At 42.2% G+C, this 18,173-nt stretch overlaps 1 protein-coding gene across 1 annotated transcript; it reads left to right on the forward strand.

Annotated features, from left to right (window-relative positions):
- Positions 1–832: 832 nt before the first annotated feature.
- ttll12 (tubulin tyrosine ligase-like family, member 12) lies at positions 833–18,108 on the forward strand. The gene is made up of 14 exons (XM_037460970.2): positions 833–1,038; positions 1,626–1,798; positions 2,746–2,944; positions 3,262–3,421; positions 4,223–4,356; positions 6,285–6,361; positions 7,544–7,660; positions 9,573–9,767; positions 9,888–9,999; positions 11,033–11,184; positions 11,522–11,603; positions 14,169–14,237; positions 14,642–14,780; positions 16,549–18,108. The coding sequence occupies exons 1-14, from the start codon at positions 898–900 to the stop codon at positions 16,698–16,700; spliced, it is 1,902 nt and encodes a 633-aa protein (XP_037316867.2). The 5' UTR covers positions 833–897; the 3' UTR covers positions 16,701–18,108.
- Positions 18,109–18,173: the final 65 nt, after the last annotated feature.

Consider the following 18,173-nt stretch of genomic DNA (forward strand, 5'->3'; position numbering starts at 1 on the left):
TTATTTATGGGCACATGTGTCCAATAACACATACATCAGATTAAGACATGTATTCTCTCTTCAAGAGGATATGAGGCGATGCATATACCCGTTGATGATAAACAACTAGCAATAGCTAAACTAAATGATCGCTGTAAACAGATCTTATCTTTCATTTCCTCCAGCTTTTGGAGATGTGCTTCATCCTTCACAGCAGGTGTTCAAAGCCTCTCTTCCTTTCGATCCCTTTCATTGGCTTCTAGTTCTTTTGGAGAACATTTTGGGATCTGCAAACACATTCCATGTTTTGGCTTGAAATTGTCTGATAGAGGAAGACATCATGTCAATTTTCAACAGGTTAATTTCCTCACTGAAACCTCTTTCTCCTTCATTTGTCCACAAAGTTGTCAACAGTCCACAAATCACAAGGCGAATCCCCGGGTTTTATTATTTGGTGCCACTGGTCAGCAGGCATCACTGATCGTTGACTTGTATCCAGTCAGTGAGTGAATGTCCAAACAATTAAATAACTCTGCAGTCATCACAGTTGTTGCTAAATGAACATGGTGAAGACGGAAATGCATAAACAATGAAGTGATGAGGTTAACATGAACGGGAAGTAATCCAGATTATCTACTGTTGAACAAATGTGCCTTTGTTCACAAATCTTCTTGTTCAGCAAAAAAGACCTGACCAGTGTCACCTCATAGACAAGGACATACTACCATCTATTTGTCAAAATGTCAACTATACAACTACATTCTTTAAACATGCAGTAAAACGAGTAGAATGACAAAGTATTTTGAGAGACCAAAAGTACAAGTGCCCTTTAAAACAACTCCCACAATGCACTGCTCCCTGGGCTATCAAGCCCTTTCCGGTTGCGCGTTTCCACGTGTGTTGTAACAGACTGGAGTCATGTCAACAAACTATTCAATTTTGAATGGAGACGAGGACGAGGAGTTCGAAGCGTTTGTAGCCCTTCATGCGGGGGCCCTGCAGGCCTCGCAGATCCCCGCAGTCTACTGGAGGAGTCTGCATCACAAAATCACCAACGAGGTCCGTCCCTCGACAAAACTGCACCGGTCCAATAACACGGCTAGCAGGACCACTGAGAATTCATTTAGCTGAAATAAACGTATATTACGCATCCACGCAGGCTAAAATCTGCCACTATCTTACGCCCAAGTGATTAAAAAACGGGACAGCTATACATTTCCTTCATTTTTTTCCCTAATATTCGCGTCCGATAAAACGTGGCTAAAATGTTTCCCAAATGTATGCGTTCAAGGGTTCAAATCGGCATCTATTGTATCCACTGATCGTCGTGTGTATCTTTTTTTTGTTGGTTCACACTCCAACGTCCCGCAACAACGTATTTCATGTCTTGCCGAGTTGAAGAGTTGAACTAAGACGACGTTAAACGCGTTTACGGCGTGTTTTCTTGCGAGTGCCGAAGATGAGAAGAAAACTGAGCGCTCATCCACGAGATGTCAGGGAAGCCACTTACCCGGGGCCGGGAACCTAATGCTCGTCTATTCGTGGTTTTACGGTACCGGTGTCTCGAATAACCCCAAACGCCCCCAAAAGCCCGGCGACTGAATCTGAGCGCATTTTGTGTTTTTTTTTCTTGTTGCATGCCCTAGATTTACGATGCTGGGGAAGTTTTCGGAATCATGCGTTTCCAAGAAGAAGAAGAAGAAGAAGAAGAAGAAGACGACGAGCAGCAGCCGGAGGACGGAGAGAAGGAGGAGAGGAAGATCTGCTGCAAAGTGCTTGTGACCCGGGAGACGGGGCTGCAAGCCTCCGAGCCAACCAGGTGAGACCCTTGACGGGAGGGTTTCCCATTACTTCATTGAATCCATAGGATAAAAGAGAAGACGAAATAAATATGCATGAATAAATGGAGTCCAACAATCACTATGTCGTTTGTATTGTAAAATGTTATTTCATCTTCTTTCACACTTAAGCCATTAGTCAATTTGATTTGATATGGAGAATCTCCATGCAGCCTGGTCCTACTATACTTTACAATAGCAACATAATAATACGTTGAACAAAGCATCAGATAATAACATTTGAAGTGAAACCGCTTCCATAAAAACATTGGGATTAAAGTAATATTCAAAGCGAGAAGGACGTTACTGTAATATTGCTTTCCCTACACTCTTACTGAAGAACGTTATGAAGCTAGTCATAATGAAATCATTGTTTTTGTTTTATTCGAAATACATTTAATTTAAAATGTCCTTATTCAAAAGTCAGTTTTCATTTCAAAAGTTTAATCTCAAGTTTTAATTCATTTTCATTCATTTCTCTCAATTTTTTACCAAAAATCTTAACAAATAAAACTAGTGGATAACAATTATCATATTTTGAGGAATATCATACAAATCTTAACAACGATAATAGCGAAATTTTACACAATGTGCTTTTTTAACAAATTTAGAACCATCTGCATTGATATTCTTCTTTTTCAACCGGAAAGACGGTCCAGCCCCCACACGGCCCTGTGACGAGAGACGTGAAACAGTGGCTCAATACCACTTATAATGTAAGAACAGACCTCCAGATGTTGAGTTTGTTTACTCGGATGGGCGGTGTTTCCCCACTTTTTGTAAGGCAAAACACTTCTCGCGAGATCTCCCAGTGGAATTCCTCAGAAGTGTATGAAACTCAGGATTCCTCTATAGTCAACTTGGAATTTTCAATTGTCACTAATCACAACGGCTCCCTGTGTCCATTGACCTCCTGCGCTGTCCACAGTGTTTACCTGGTGGATCACGCCTGGACGTACCGAGTGGAGCACGCCCGTCAGCAGCTGCACCAGCTCCCTGGCCTGCTGCCCAGAATGGCTTCCCTCATGGGGGTGGACTTCCACGGCGAGGTCCCTGACCCAGACACAGTGGAGCTGGTGATGGAGCGCATGTGGAAGTACAACCAGACCTACAAACTCTCCCAGGGGGTACGTCCTGAAAGCTGGTTCACTCTTGCATTCTCACTTCCACTGTGGCGGTCCCACAGATGCCATTGTGTGTCCCTGCATGACATTCTTGACGCTACCAGATACATCAGACAAACACTGTGGAGTGGTCACTCTACCAATATTCTGCTTTTACATGGCGGGAGAAGAAGTAAAAAAAAACGGCAGTAAAAGCACACAAAAGAAATATGTAAAATGTAACCGCACTGAGCTCAAAACCACACTTTTATCTTATAATATTCCCATATGCCCCCCCCCTCCCCCTCACTCTTCTTGTCTTGCTGTGTTTTTCCATGCAGTCTCCTGAGGATAAAGTACCGGTGTGGTACATCCTGGATGAGTTTGGCTCCCAGGTGCAGCACTCTGACCGGCCCACCTGCAGCATGGCCCCCTTCTTCTACGTACAGGGTGGGCTGGCCTACTCGGTGCTGTGGCCCCTGCAGAACCTGCAAGAGGGAGGTGAGAGCAGACCCACTCACACACACAGAGACGGGGCACATGATCCAATTTATTTCCTAAGAAGGTATGCACGTACAAGGATAAAAGGGAAACTGGCTAGGGAGAACTAAGGTTGACACATAGAAAGGTAAATGCAGAAGGACTAGTGTTTTTACATAAATACTATGTAAATGTATATAAAAAGTTTGACTGGCCAGCAGTAGACCAAAGGCAGAGGAGTTGATCTGTAATACTGAATCATCTCTCCAAATAAAAATATGCTATCAGGTCATCAGTGTTTAAAGCCATTTAGTGGTAGATTTTCAGTAAAAAAAAACTGTTAAGCAAGTTATCATTATGTGTTCAAACCTTGAATAATGTGATTTTGGTTAGCCGACAAAATGATGACCTGCTTAACTTAACAGCCGATGTGGCCACACCTTGTATTTGCTCTCTTTGTTTGTTTGATTGTTACGATTTGTTTTGTAACCAACTACATAAGAAGTGCGTAAGTAAGGATTATAAAAGATACACTTTTTTCAGAGCTCAGAGCATGATGCAGCCTTGTGAGAGACTTTTTCTACCTTGGGTGTTTCTATCTCGTGTTCCTTCTTCTGTTTACACTCCCCCTGGACCAAGGCAACGTCCTAATATATTCGGCTTCTGTTACCAATTTGCAAACCCCCTACTCGTTATTCTATAGGCCGAGGACCTTATGGTATCTGAAAGCTTTTTTTAAAGAATAAAATCAGCATTTAACATTTTGTCTTCACTCGCGATCAGAGACATTTGCACACCGCCAAAGAATCCTTATTTCCACAGATGAAGTGACTCGTGACTATACATATGAAGAGACAGACCCCCTGGTGAGGCGGTGCCGTTTGTTACCATGGATACCTACCGATCTAGAAGGGGTCACTAGTGCCACGACTGAGCCCCCCGACTCGTACTTTGAGGTGAGGAAGACACGAAACGTTTTTTTCCAGTTCTGCAGCTTTTTCCCTCAACTCCCGGGCCCCGTTCCTCGTACATGGCCTACTGAGTAAGCCGGATCATTTTCAGGATAATATTATAGATCAGGCTTTTTGGTTCAACGAAGCAAGTTTGGCAAAATCACCATAGCAACACATCCAAAAACTTGAACCTGTTCCAGTGCAGGCTGTCAGCTGGATTAGCTCGCTACTCCCCCTCATTGATGAAGGAGCGATATCAGTTAGATTAACGTTTTACAGGGAGAGAGTTCTTCGAGACCTTCTCGAGATGTAACGTTACGTGGACACCACACGCTGAAGGAGTTGAAATTAGGGCTGCAACAACGAATCGATGAAATCGATTAAAATCGATTATTAAAAGCGTTGGCAACGAATTTCATTATCGATTCGTTGTGTCGCGCGACTATTATCTTTGAGTATTAAAAGAAAGTTGCGCGCGCCGCGCAGAGCTGAGAAAAAAAAAGTTGAGCGCTCGCGCAGCAGAACATCGGAGAGACCCGTACTACTGTTCTGAAACATGCGGAGGAAGAGAAGCCAATGCGATCTAAATATTTCACACTGAAATGGGGGGTGCGGGTCCTAGCGGGCAACGGGGGGGGGGGGTGCTGCGGTTTTCTTTGCAGCGCCAGTAGTTTTACGTTCTAATCGCCGCGCTCGACTTCAAGGTGTAACCTTTATTATTGTTCGGTCTGAAACAGCGCGCCCAGTGACCGGTGGTGCAGCAATATTGATGTCCGGGTGGAAATCAGGAGAAAGGTCGGTCCGGGCTATTTTCGGGAGGGGCTTTGAAATTCGGGAGGGTTGACATGTCTGATTGTAAGATATGCAAAAGCGACATGGCCTGGCACGGGAGCACCACGGCAATGATTCATGATTTTGTGCCTAATATATTTAATTTGGCGGCTGTAAAGTATACATCATGCGATGTGTGTATGTTTTTTGTGTTAGTCCATTTTATTTGCTTACTTAGGGATGTTCAAGGAGCAATCTGTTTATATTTAGAATATTTATCATATATCATATTTAGAAAGTGCACAGTCAGTTCTATTTTTCAATAAAGGGTTGGAAATTAATGTTTTTACATTTTTTATTTTTTTATCCGATTCATCGATTAATCGAACAAATAATCGACAGATGAATCGATTATTAAAATAATCGTTAGTTGCAGCTCTAGTTGAAATTATTACTTCGCTAGCAAGATCTTATTGGATGTTGCATGCCATTTAAAAAATATATAATCTGATTGATCAAAGTGATGAGGCGATTAAAATTAGCGGATACATTTTCCCGACATGCGTTTAACTTGTCTGCGACACTTTGCTAGGCTTGTAGCCCTCGCATCGCGGGCGGTGTACGTTTTTCCCATTATCACTTTATTTTATATACCCCAAAATCACAAACTTGCCTCAGATGGCTTTACAGTCTGTACACACGACTTTGAACCACGTACGAGGAATAGTGCCCAGGTATAGATAGTTGTAATATTGTTTGAATGCAGAAGGGAAACCAAAAATATCAATATTTTCCTCGAACAAACTAGCAGTTCAATAACACAGGTAGTCAATTATGTTTTTGAAATCCAGTTAGGTCAAATTGATCTCTTTGTGGCTCGATAAAGATATCATTGTCATCATTGATGAGCCGTGGGGTGGGGGTTAGGCGAGCCTCCTCTTTTTGAGATATTTTTTAGCACATAAGGTTGTACAACATTAAAACAGGCCATTAAAACAGGACGCGCCCTAAGCTCACAAGTAGCAGCTTGGAATCTGTGAAGTTCGATTGCACTTTGCTGGTACGGGGTTGGACGTTTTTCAGTTCCCTGGGCGCAGCATAATCACACATATTACAAGATGCTGTCAAGTCACCTCTGTCCTCTGTTTCTGCTTCTACAGTCCATTGCGTTGGAGAACAAGGAGCAGCTTCCTGTGGAAATCCAACCCTACACTGTGCCTGAGGACAAAATCCTCAAGTAAGTGTCTCACCTCAGGCCGAGGTCAAATAAAAGTAGGAAGGGCTTAAAGGAAAAAGGGGAGGAAAGCATTGCACTAATTAATGCAACCTGTTCTTGGCCCTCCTGTCCTGGCCTTAATATATCCCTCTCACGGTATAGTCATTATAACTGCAGGCGTCTTGAACATTGGCATCCTCTGAAAAGGGACTTCTGGGTAAAGCACAACGCTCGCTGCGCTGTAAAGCAAAGAGCCTACTAACTCGCCCAGGGGCCAAAAGAACCATCTGACCGGAGCCTTTGCTTGGCGTTGGTGGTGGTTCCGAGTCCGGATAATAAATTGAGAGAGGTTTTCATTCTTGCCAAAAAATGATGGCGATCCTTTCAGGTATCCTCGTCTTTGTCGTGCTTGTCCCAATTTGTTCTTTTTATTACCGCGAGTCACCCTCAGTTCCTCCTTTTTATGCACATTGGTCAGAGGTCAAGTGTCCAAAGAATAAGTCAATGGTAAAACTTGTTTAGCCCTCTCCGCGGAGCAGAAGGAAGGTGTATCTCACGGCGCCTGTACACTTTTACAATGCCATTTATAATGTGACGGCTTGGTTTCAATGACGTAGGTCTGCTTTGGTGAAGCTACACATTTTATTACACATAACTTTTATTTTCTTTGTTTTGGTTTCTTTGTATGTATATATTACTTGGGTGTAATTGCATGTCAATAGCTCCTTTGGAAATATATTTACTGAGAAAAATGGTGACATGTTCGATACTTATTTCACCCGCTCTATATGTTCTATTACTGTTCAATTGTTAAAATGTGTTTGTTATGTATAGTCTGCTGAGACTGTTAAAATGTAAAGCAGAAAAGGTGAAATTCAAGCTTTTCTTCCTGTTATTTATTTTCTGAATTGAAGCACTTTATTTGAACATGCAGAAATGATCACTTCTTTTTAAATGCAGCCCTACTTTTCTTTAGTTAATTGAGACAACATTATTTATATTTGCAGTCAGACATAGCCTGCATGTTCCGTTCTTTCTTGCGTGACAAAAAATATTGTTAAAGAGTTCTGAATTCATTTGATTGGTTAGTCGTGTGTTGATTAGATGCATTGGTGTAATCACAAACGTAAAGGCAAGTTGTGCGCATTGCTCTCGTCATGTCAGTGTGTTCCACACCACCATAGTTCTGTGTTTTACTTCCAGGGTTTACTCCGACATGTCGCAAGTAACAAACAACCTGACACACCCCCGCTTCCAGCTGACCGAGGAGAGGGAGGACGCCGATATCATTTGGAGCTATAATCACATTAAAGACTACAGGTGAGCAACACACCCACCGACACACACACACACTGCACCCGGAAACTATTCACAGCGCTTCACTTTTGCCATATTTTGTTATGTTGAATTCCAAAATGGATTAAATTTATTTTTTACTCAAAGTTCTACACACAACACCCACAATGACAAAGTGAAAAAATCTTAAACGAAATGTTGAAAATGATTACAAATAAAAGAAAATATAACCTGTACATAAGTATTCAGTCTTTGCTCAATACATGATTGAAGCACCTTTTGCAGCAATTACAGCCTCCATTTGTCTTAAGTATGATGCTACAAGCTTGGGACATCCATTTGTGGCCTCTGTGGCACATCAGTGGCCTCTGGCAACTCTGTGGAAGGAATACTGAATATCAAAACAGTGATCCATTTGATGGTTAAGTGTATTTACAAAAACATTTTTTTGTAGTATCACATTAATTGTGCAAAACGCTGATGGAAGATTTTGAAGTCAGCATTCTGTGCCTCTGTGGTGGGACACGTGAAACTAAACTAAATCCAGTCAGTTGTTGTAATGGTAATTTGTCATTGTGAAACATGCCCATTGTGTAAATAACGAATGGTCTTCATCTTTTAGTTTTTATATTTAGTAAAAATAACACGTCTGATGTTAATGAATCCTTTCTACACATCCTGTGAAGCTTGATCTTTAGTGTGTTAATTCCCCATTTTCATTTGGTATTTTGGGGGTGCCTAACAGGTTGCCACAGAGGCCACAGCCCCCCCCCGCATCCCCCCCTACATGAACACGGAGTTCTGTACTCTTCACCAGATCTGTGCCTCAATACAATTCTATTTCAGCGTCTAAAGACAATTCGTTGGAATTCATGGCTTGTGGTCTGAAATGCACTGTAAACTGTGGGGCTTTTTTAAAACCACCTCCAATCAACTGAATAGAGAAGGGTGGACTCCTGTCAGGTTGAATAAACATCTCAAAGATGATCAGTGGAAACAGGATGCCGCTGAGCTTAATTTTAAGTGTCAAATTAATTTAATCAATTTTGCCATGACTGTAAGTGAAGCGAATACTCTGTGACTCGGTGAAGCTCATTCAGTCAGACAATTCAGTATATATTAGGGCTGTCAATAGATAAAAGAATCAACTCATTAATCACACAAAATCATTTATCTAGATTAATCACGATTAAAAGTTAATTTTTCTCGTTTTCAAACGAAAAGCGGCTTTAAAAATACAATATAATATACAATATAATGAAGGTGGAATCTAAAGTTTATCGGCTTTGGCCTGAGTAAATTAAATACTTTAAGCCATAAAGCTGAAAGTCATTGGTTAAATTCCAAATTGTGGTGGAAATGTGTGGATTGAAAAGTATCTTGAACTTGCTTTTTGATTAAGTATTTATTACTAACTAGAATATAGAAAAATACAGAAATCATCAACACAAGCCGTACAGACGGAAGTCAAATGACTACAATTCAGCTGAAAAGGGAAAGATTGTTCCTTCTCCCTCAGAGGAGCAGGAGGATCTGACAGAGAGGAAAGGGGAGAGCAGGAGCTTTATCCTTGAAGAGGGACCCGTGTGGTCTCAGCAGAACACCCCCCCCCCCAGGACAGAGGAAGGTAAGGGGAACCCCCGATGTCGTAAACCTGACCCTTAATGGCAGCCAATCAATCATTAATCCAAGACCGATAATTACACAGGATATAGATCAGTGGGTCCCTCTGTTTAGACAAGAGGCCACTGTGAACTCGGACAGGTCAGAGGTCACACCCCAAAGTCCTGAGAGACTCACAATATGCAGCTCACCAAATTCTCCCCCGACACAAATCAAATCTGTGAAACAAACAATCCTATCTTTGTAAAAGACACTTTTCTAAGAGATATCTGTTTTGGGGATACTATCATCATTGCATCATCTTCTCTGACAGGAAGTTGAGTGAGGAACGACCCCATGTAATGCTCAACCAGTTTCCCTGTGAGAGTATCGTCACTGTGAAGGACTGCTTGGCTGCTGTGGCGCGCAGAGTGAAAGGCGGCTCTCAGCCTGATTGGTTACCAGAGACCTTCAACCTCCAATCAGAGCTGCCGCAGTTCATCAAGTGTTATCAACAGAGACAGCAAAGGTGGGAATGATAAATGGTTTAATATGTCAATGAACCAAGAACATGTTGCGGATGATGATGATGATGATGATGATCGCATCACCACTAATCAAAATAAAGGATGTCTTGTGTGGGTTTCAGGGGAGAGGATAACCACTGGATCTGTAAGCCCTGGAACTTGGCCCGTGGCCTGGACATACACATCACCAACAACCTGGACTATATAATCCGGCAAAGAGAGAGCACACCAAAGGTACACACACACACGCACACACACACACACCATGAATCCAGCTTGTCTAAGACCATGTACGTATTGATCTCAATGAGTGATGGTTAGGTTTTCCATATATTTTTGTATTGAAGGTATTTTTTACATACTTTTAGAATTAGGGTTGTCCATATATGTTTTCCATATGCTTTAATATTAAATAGCCTTATATAACTGTGCAGCATAACGAAACATTAAGCTAAACGTGTTTTTGATGTTTGTCCAAGAACTTTACTACAACTTGTATTTCATGTTCCGCTTAGTTTGTTGTTTTAATGTTTTTTTCAATGTTAAGTTTTTTAATTCCTTTTCTTTTGCCTTAATTGCTGCTTTTGATGGTTTTATGTGAAGCACGTTGAATTATTTGTTGTTGAGATGTACTATACAAACCAGATTGCCTTGGATTGAAACATGTTATGGGTTACATGTGATTGTCTGCTTATGTCTCATCACTGACCCTGTTCACACCTCTGCTGGAAGTCTGCTCTCCACACTCGTGATAGCCTCTTATGTTGAGAAGCTAACTCTCTCCCTGCTGCCTTCCAAAGCTTTCTGATGACTCTTCTGTTCAGGATGAGTAAGGAGGACCGATAAAGAGCTACTCCACATGGTGCAACAACAATCACCTGTTGTTGAATACCAGGAAGCGCAAAGGGCTACTGATGAACTTTCAGGAATCTTTCAGGAAACTGTGGAGATGGTGGATGGTGGACTACTTTCGGATTTACACTGGACTGCTTTCACGACTAAGACGCTCTCCCACGCGTCTGATCTTTCTGACGAGATTCAGATCTTTTTTGGTGTGCAACAAGGTCCTGAAAACCTTCTACCATTCTGTAGTAGCGGGTACATATGTCTTTGCAGCCGACTCGGGAGGACTGTTCTCAAAGCAGCGTTGAAGTCCAACAAACAGGATCACAGCATACGTTCCTGACGATTCCAGATGCTGCAGGATGAAATTGGGTCTATGCTGATCAATGTTTTATAACTTTTTAGCTTTGTCTTTGTTTTCTAGGTGGTGTGTAAGTATCTTGAAGATCCAGTGCTGTTCAACCGAGAGGAGGTGGGAATGGTGAAGTTTGACATTCGCTACATGCTGATTGTTCGCTCTGTGCAGCCTCTGCGTCTTTACGCCTATGACGTCTTCTGGTTGCGCTTTGCTAATAGGTACGTCCTACACATGCTTAAACGCTGATGACTGTGATGCTCATTGTAAAGAAAAGCAAAACAAACATTGTACTTGACTGTGGGCTGGGGAAGAAAAGTCAGGGGATCAGAAGTCTGACCCCGTGGGAGCTAACTTATCTAAATTTCAAGGGAATCAGTCCATGAGCTGTGGTCATTTAATTCTGGACCAACCAACCAACATGCTGTCTGTAGACCCATTTTAGTGCAACTCTTGATTAAATCTGACTTGGCATGTAAGGAGGATAAGGTTTTTGTCGTCATATAGAGAGTAAACACTTTCACCTGCCGGGACCTAATGTGTATATCTTCTATCTAGGCCTTTCTCCTTGGACCATTTCGATGATTACCAAAAGCACTTCACAGTCATGAACTATACTGATGGTGTAGAGCTTAAGCAGGTATCTTTTTGCTTATTAGCACAATTTATTTTCTGAAATCAGTGTGTGACCAGCTCTCCTGGTAGCCTGGTAGGTATGGGATTGTAATGGGATTTTTACTCTTTACCCTGTGCACAGTTTTAGGTAACCTTGAGAGGAAGTTATTAATATCCGCAGGCACGTACACATTTTGGGGGGTAGGTGCTAAATTATATATATGTATAGTATATATTTATTTTTGTTAAAAAACTAACTAAATGTATCTAATTGAATAAATAAATCTAACAGGAAAAAACTGACAAGGCCATATTGTACTTAAGCAATTAGGTACTTGAGGTGAGGCAGTACTAAAAAAATACCACAATATATCTCACCAGACTGTCGTGTAGCTCAACTTAAGACCTTTCATTTCAATAATTAAATTAAACAAAACTAGTGAACTTGTGTAATGTGTCGAACAGTATCTCTCTCCCTCTCTCTCGGCAGTAAACAGCTGCTCGCACCAGTTGCGATGTAATGTTTTCAGCGGCGCTAATGTGGTTAATTTATCACCAAACAACATCTGGGGGGATTGCACAGACACGGTCATTTCCTGTTTGCACGATGCTGCAGCCGTTTGGCACTCAGCACGAGCATCAAGCGGAGGGAAGAGGGAGGGGCGGTGCTTTTGAGCATGTCGGGGCGTTATTCTCACAACAACTCAAATAAATTCCCCGTAAGATATCAAAACACATTTGTAATTTTTAGTCTTAAATATTGATGTGTTGGGTCGCAGTCAGAGACCACGATACCTGCTGATTACACCAGGGGAGCATTTCACAGCACGGGAAACAAAGACACTTAGTCAACGTCAAAGTTTTACTCGCTGCAAGAGTACGAGACTCTTCACCTGATCACAGCCAACTCCCACCGGACTCTTCCTTCAGCCTCCTTTTATTTAGCAAGCTGGTCACTTATCAGTATTGTCTGTCTGTCTGTCTGTCTCTGTGTGTGTGTGTGTGTGTGTGTGTGTGTGTGTGTGTGTGTGTGTGTGTGTGTGTGTGTGTGTGTGTGTGTGTGTGTGTGTGTGTGTGTGTGTGTGTGTGTGTGTGTGTGTGTGTGTGTGTGTGTGTGTGTGTGTGCACAAGGATTACAACGTAAACATGATAAACCTTAACGGATGAATGAAGAAAAACTTGTGCTCCAGCAGAAGGGGCTCTTTTCTCATCCAGGGCAAAAGGGCAGGTGCTTGAGCACCACTAGGGGCTTCTGCAAGTGCTTGAAGATCTGGCTCGAAGGACCGATTATGTTAGATTGTTAGAAAATTCTTAATTCTTTAAATCAGTGGTTCCCAACTGGTCTGGCTCCGGGACCCACCATCACCCCTTAATGACAAGCCGCAACCCAAATCGAGGAACTTTCTCAACTTCACAAATTTATTCAAAAGTTCATAAGCTGAATTTTATATATTTTATATTCAGGATGTTGAATTATCCTAAAAACCCAAAGTTTCCCCCATATCAGAATGGTTTGATCCAACCTGGCACACGCTGCTGAAAACATGGACGGACGAGCCGGCAAAAATAACGACACCGCTGCATTAAAAAAGTCCCTTCAAAATGAAATCACAGGATGAATTTAATTTAATTTTTTATTCTAATTTTCATTTTCCCATGCAAAAACGGGTCCGTGACCCACTAGTGGGAGACTCACTGCTTTAAATCATGCAACAGACTTAACAACATAGTGTTATGCGTCAAAGGGGGGGGAGGGGCGGCTCTGGGCAAAAACAAAGTGCTGGCAATCAGCCTCAGATGTTGATAAGGAGCTTTGGCACCACAATGTTAGCAACATCCACGCACCAACTTCTCGCTATAATTTGACCCAGAACACAATGTGCCTCTGTGTGAAAGAGCACAGACTTTGTGTCGTCTTAGTGATACTGGCTGAGATGGAACATTATTGCAGTTTTTCCAAAAGGGATGAATGATAAACTGTAACCGTGTCCTTTACTTTGGTACAAACAACATACAGTTGGTACATAACATTTGAATGTAAGCACGAAGTTGTCGTTAACTGTTGTCACGGTTTCTGGTACCGGTGCGCGATGGAACCCAAAAGAACGACTCAGACAACGATGGGGGGGGACTCGTAGATTTAATCGATAGTTCAGGCAAGGTCAAAACCGAGAGATCCATCAGCAGGCAAACAATTCCAGAGGGGCAGGCAGGGAATCCGTAGACGGGAACAGGCAGGAGTCAGAACCGGGACGGCAATCAGGGAGGCAAACAAATCCGAAAGGGAGCAGCCAGGGAATCCGGGGTGGAAAGGCAGACGAGGTCAGAACTGGAAAACTTGGCAAAACACACAAGACAGTCTGGCAGTGAACAACAGAATGTGACAGGCTGAAACAGTGAGTGGCTGAGGAGGGGATGCGCTGCAGGTGAGGAGAACCAGGTGAAGGGTAATGAGCCGACGATGTGGGAGAGTTATAAGTTATAACTCCCCTGCTATAGATACCATGCAGTGAAGAGGAAAATAAACTATGATGTCAAATGTGTGACAACTGTTCTTGGTCTGTGATAAAAGGTTTCTCTCTGTCTGTAGGTGCACTACGATGAGTTCATCCCCATGTTTGAGAACCAGTACCCACTGTATCCATGGAAGGAGGTGGAAGTAAGTGCCAGCTTTTAGAATAGGTCCCCTGTTCTTCCCATGGGAGATGCTGGTGTGGTGAACTGACGCCAGACTGTAAAAATGAAATCTTATAGGCCTCACTACACGTGTAATGATTCTTCCTATTTTCAATTCAACTCCCCCATTACTTTTATAAATAGACTTCAAAATAGTGAAGCCAGAAGTGTTTCTTCTACTGGTGAGCTATAGTTACTGTTTTTAATTGTAAAAGAAACCTCAAAATGGGATTTTGTTTGATTTCATCAGCGCTTTGTGCTCTCCTCTGAGTCAATCTCTGTGCCGTAGCTGATGGAATTATTATTATATTACCCGGATATTTATGCTGTGGCAGTCATAGCTATTTTTCAGAGGGTTACACCGCCTTCTTTTCCTTCCCCTCACAGGCGGAAGTGTTCCGAGCGTTCAGGGAGTTCTTCGAGGCCGCCTCGTCTCGACCAGCTCCGTTTGGCGTGTGTCCCTACCCGTCATCCCGGGCCATCTACGCCGTGGACCTCATGCTGAAGTGGAGTACGGGGGAAAATGGTTAGCATCCATTCTTTACTTGATTCATTTGCATTATAAATAAGCATCTACTAACTGTAAAACAAATGTTTTTCACTTTAATTTAGTTGTAGACATGCACTGTTTTGGTTCTTAATTTTCACTCTAAAGGGATCAGAACACAAGCCCAAACGAGGGCCACTCTGATGGGACGTTTTCTGTCCGATTTCCTGAGCTTATACACTGATCCCACCTTTCTGTTTAATAAATAAGCTTCATCCCTTCACTGGAATGGCTCTTCCATGTGTAAGGCAACATCAGGCTTGATTTTTTTTTACTAAATGCGAAATGTGTTGTACTCATATATCGCTTTTCAAGTATTCCAACTACTCAAAGCTCTTTAACACTCCATGTCATCATTCACCCATTCATACACTGACGACACGAGCCACGTGTCAGTCAGTCAGTAACTAACATTCTCTCGATATGTAGTGTTGTTTTGTCTAAACCCCCCTTCTTACCATGACATTATTGCAGTGTCCCATGTCCTCAGCGTAGTGCTGGAGAGTGTCGTCTTTCAACAAATTCACCACTACAATCTCAATCTCTTTTAGATTATTCTTGTGTTTCTAAACACACCTTAGTGTTCTTTTTCCAGGTCTTTTTCCTGATTCTTACCAAGTGAAGCTCTCCTGGATCTTAACTCTACTTTACAAAATGCTATTCTCACTCTTGATACGCAAAGTTTAGCACTTTTCATATTTTAGGGAATATTTTGAAAAAATAAACATAAAATCAAGAGCTTCTCGGGTTTTTAAACAAAAAATATAACTTATATTTAATATAAGGTTCATGAGGGTTCAAACTGCAAAACCAGAAAGCTATTGTGATGTGTTTCCTCTTTCATTGTCGTTGAATACCCACTTGTTTCTGATCCTCCATGGCTACAGCTGATGCAAATACTCTGATGCAAACTGCTTCTCCTGTGAATCGTTGAAGCAGAGGGTGTTGTAGCTCATGGTAACACTTGGACATAACCAATGTACTCTATGGGTTATAAAGTCAAACACAAGTCCTTCCTTATTGTTAGACAGTTTTGTTGAGGCATTAAAGGGGTGTAAATCAAGCTTGAAGGTTGAAACCCCCACACAGCCACATACTCACATACTTCCCTCATGGTACTTTGTGCGAGCTCAAGTTTAACACACTACAAGTACATTCTTCTATTGTCTCCTCACTGTTTTGAAACAAGCAATTACACAATCTTTCTGAGATGATAGATTCATTATATTTGTAAGGGATCAGGACTCCGGCGCCGAGGAATGAAATAACAAAAAATACTTCTTTCCAGGTTTAGAATCTTTTGCTGGCAACAAAAACACCAAAACAACTCTAGGAACACTGCTGGCTTGATAGATCCATGGATAATCCAACATGGATTGAGTGACTGATTGGGGCTTAAATATATAGGTGGGGTGATGGTTAACTGGAACTAAACAAAGACAGAAAGTAAAGCGTTTCAAGAGAATAAAACGTCACAACATTCTCAGAAGTGTGTGGTCATATTGAATATCTCTGCATGATGAACTTAATTTAATCTGACAGCAAGTAAAATCCAAATGTTCCATATCCAACCTGGTAAGATTCCTGTCTTGACTTTCATGCAAGTGAATTGTGTTCTCAATCGGACGTGACCGAGGTGATTAAAAGACTCTTTTCTCTTCTTCAGTTGGGTCAACCTGGGTACTAACCTTTATAACACGTGTTTCTGTTCCCTCTCATCTGTGTGCCTCCTGATCCTGGGTCCTAGGTGAGCGAATCATGCAGCCTCAGATCCTTGAGATGAACTTCAGCCCTGACTGTGCCAGGGCCTGCCTCTACCACCCTTCCTTCTACAACCACATATTCCAGACACTGTTCCTGGATCAGCCCGAGCACTGTCCGGTCACACCAATTGTCTAATTGTCTCCAATTTGTCTTCCGCCTTTTCTGTATCAGGTTTACCATCTCATAATAGGAAACTTATGAACTTATTACCTTTTTCATGAATGTATTACACGGTTGTCTTCTGTGCCTGATGATGTTTTTTAGAAACTTTGTTGTGGTGATTATAAACTAAGCACTCCTGTACAAAATTAGTAAATGGAGTTATATCATATATATGAGGCAAACAATCGCTGGGTAAAACTTAAATATTAATTTTCCCTCCCTGTGGCTTCAAATGTCAGCTGAGCTGCTGAGACATGCTGCCTTAGTCCAGAGGGGAAACATGATTTTCTCTCAACAAATGATTAAATACATCTTTAACTTTGAAAGCACAGAACCATTACAGACAACAGCATTTTTCATATGGATTTTATTTGAAAGTGCAGCTACATACTGGATAAACTTTTGCATTAGAAACCTCTCCCCCACACACTTGAGACACTGTATTGTTTGGCTGGTACCTTATCTCCCCCCATCCCCATCCCCCCCCCTAGCATGAAGGTCAGAGCTGAGATTGACTTATCCTCTGTCATGCGCAGAGGGGAGCCTCTGGTAGGTGTGGATTTTCCTCCCTCGTTGTTTTATGGGGCACATTCCTTTATCTCCAGACTCAGGGACAGTTCAAGCAGAGAACAAGAGTTTCTAAAAGTTTATTGGAGTGTTCAAGTTTTGTTCACATCTTTCCTGTTAACTTTTTCTCTGGAAAACCTGATTTTTGATTTCAAGTAAATAAAATCCAGTTTGCTCTGAGCCTTTGAGATGTTTCTCTGGGGGGGGGGGGGGATGAGCGGAGGACTGGGCTCAGGCTAAGGTAAATCCACTGCGGACACTTGCACTCACTCACTCCACACCTCATAACAAACGGGGAGGGATAGGTACGTGTTGCTTAGAGAAGATGTACAGTGGTCTGCTGTGTGATGTAATGCAACAGCCATGGATAAATGGCTCTGGTAACGTTTTGTGTGTTTCTTCCGTCCTGTGTTAATAACATTGAGATTTTATGTCTGTTTATAAATGTCTCTGTGTGTATTAACTTTTCATTGGATATATTGTAACGGACTGTTTTCATGTTCTGGAGCGGCGTTGCACTTTACAGAGTTTTGGGAAGTTCAGTGAAGAGCGCACAATGTTATGTCACTCATCTTAGTGCCACCTATGGGAATGTTTAGTGGTGATGTTGGGGGGCGGGGTTAAGTGAGAGGACGCGGGAATTCTTTTTGGAGAGCGATGGTGTGTTTTTGTTCGGCGTAGCCTACGGCAATAAAAGCAGAAGATAAGCACATTGTCCAGAGCTTCATTAGCGAGAGTCGCTGCAATACACACACACACACACACACACACACACACACACACGAGCATGAACTGACACGTTGGCCGACCAATCATAGGCTCCCTTAGAACCCACCAATCAGAGCCCGCGCTGAGCTTGATATATAGCTCTTGAGTTGG

The sequence above is a fragment of the Pungitius pungitius genome, chromosome 2, assembly GCF_949316345.1.
Source record: "Pungitius pungitius chromosome 2, fPunPun2.1, whole genome shotgun sequence".
In the NCBI taxonomy this organism is placed as follows: Eukaryota; Metazoa; Chordata; class Actinopteri; order Perciformes; family Gasterosteidae; genus Pungitius; species Pungitius pungitius.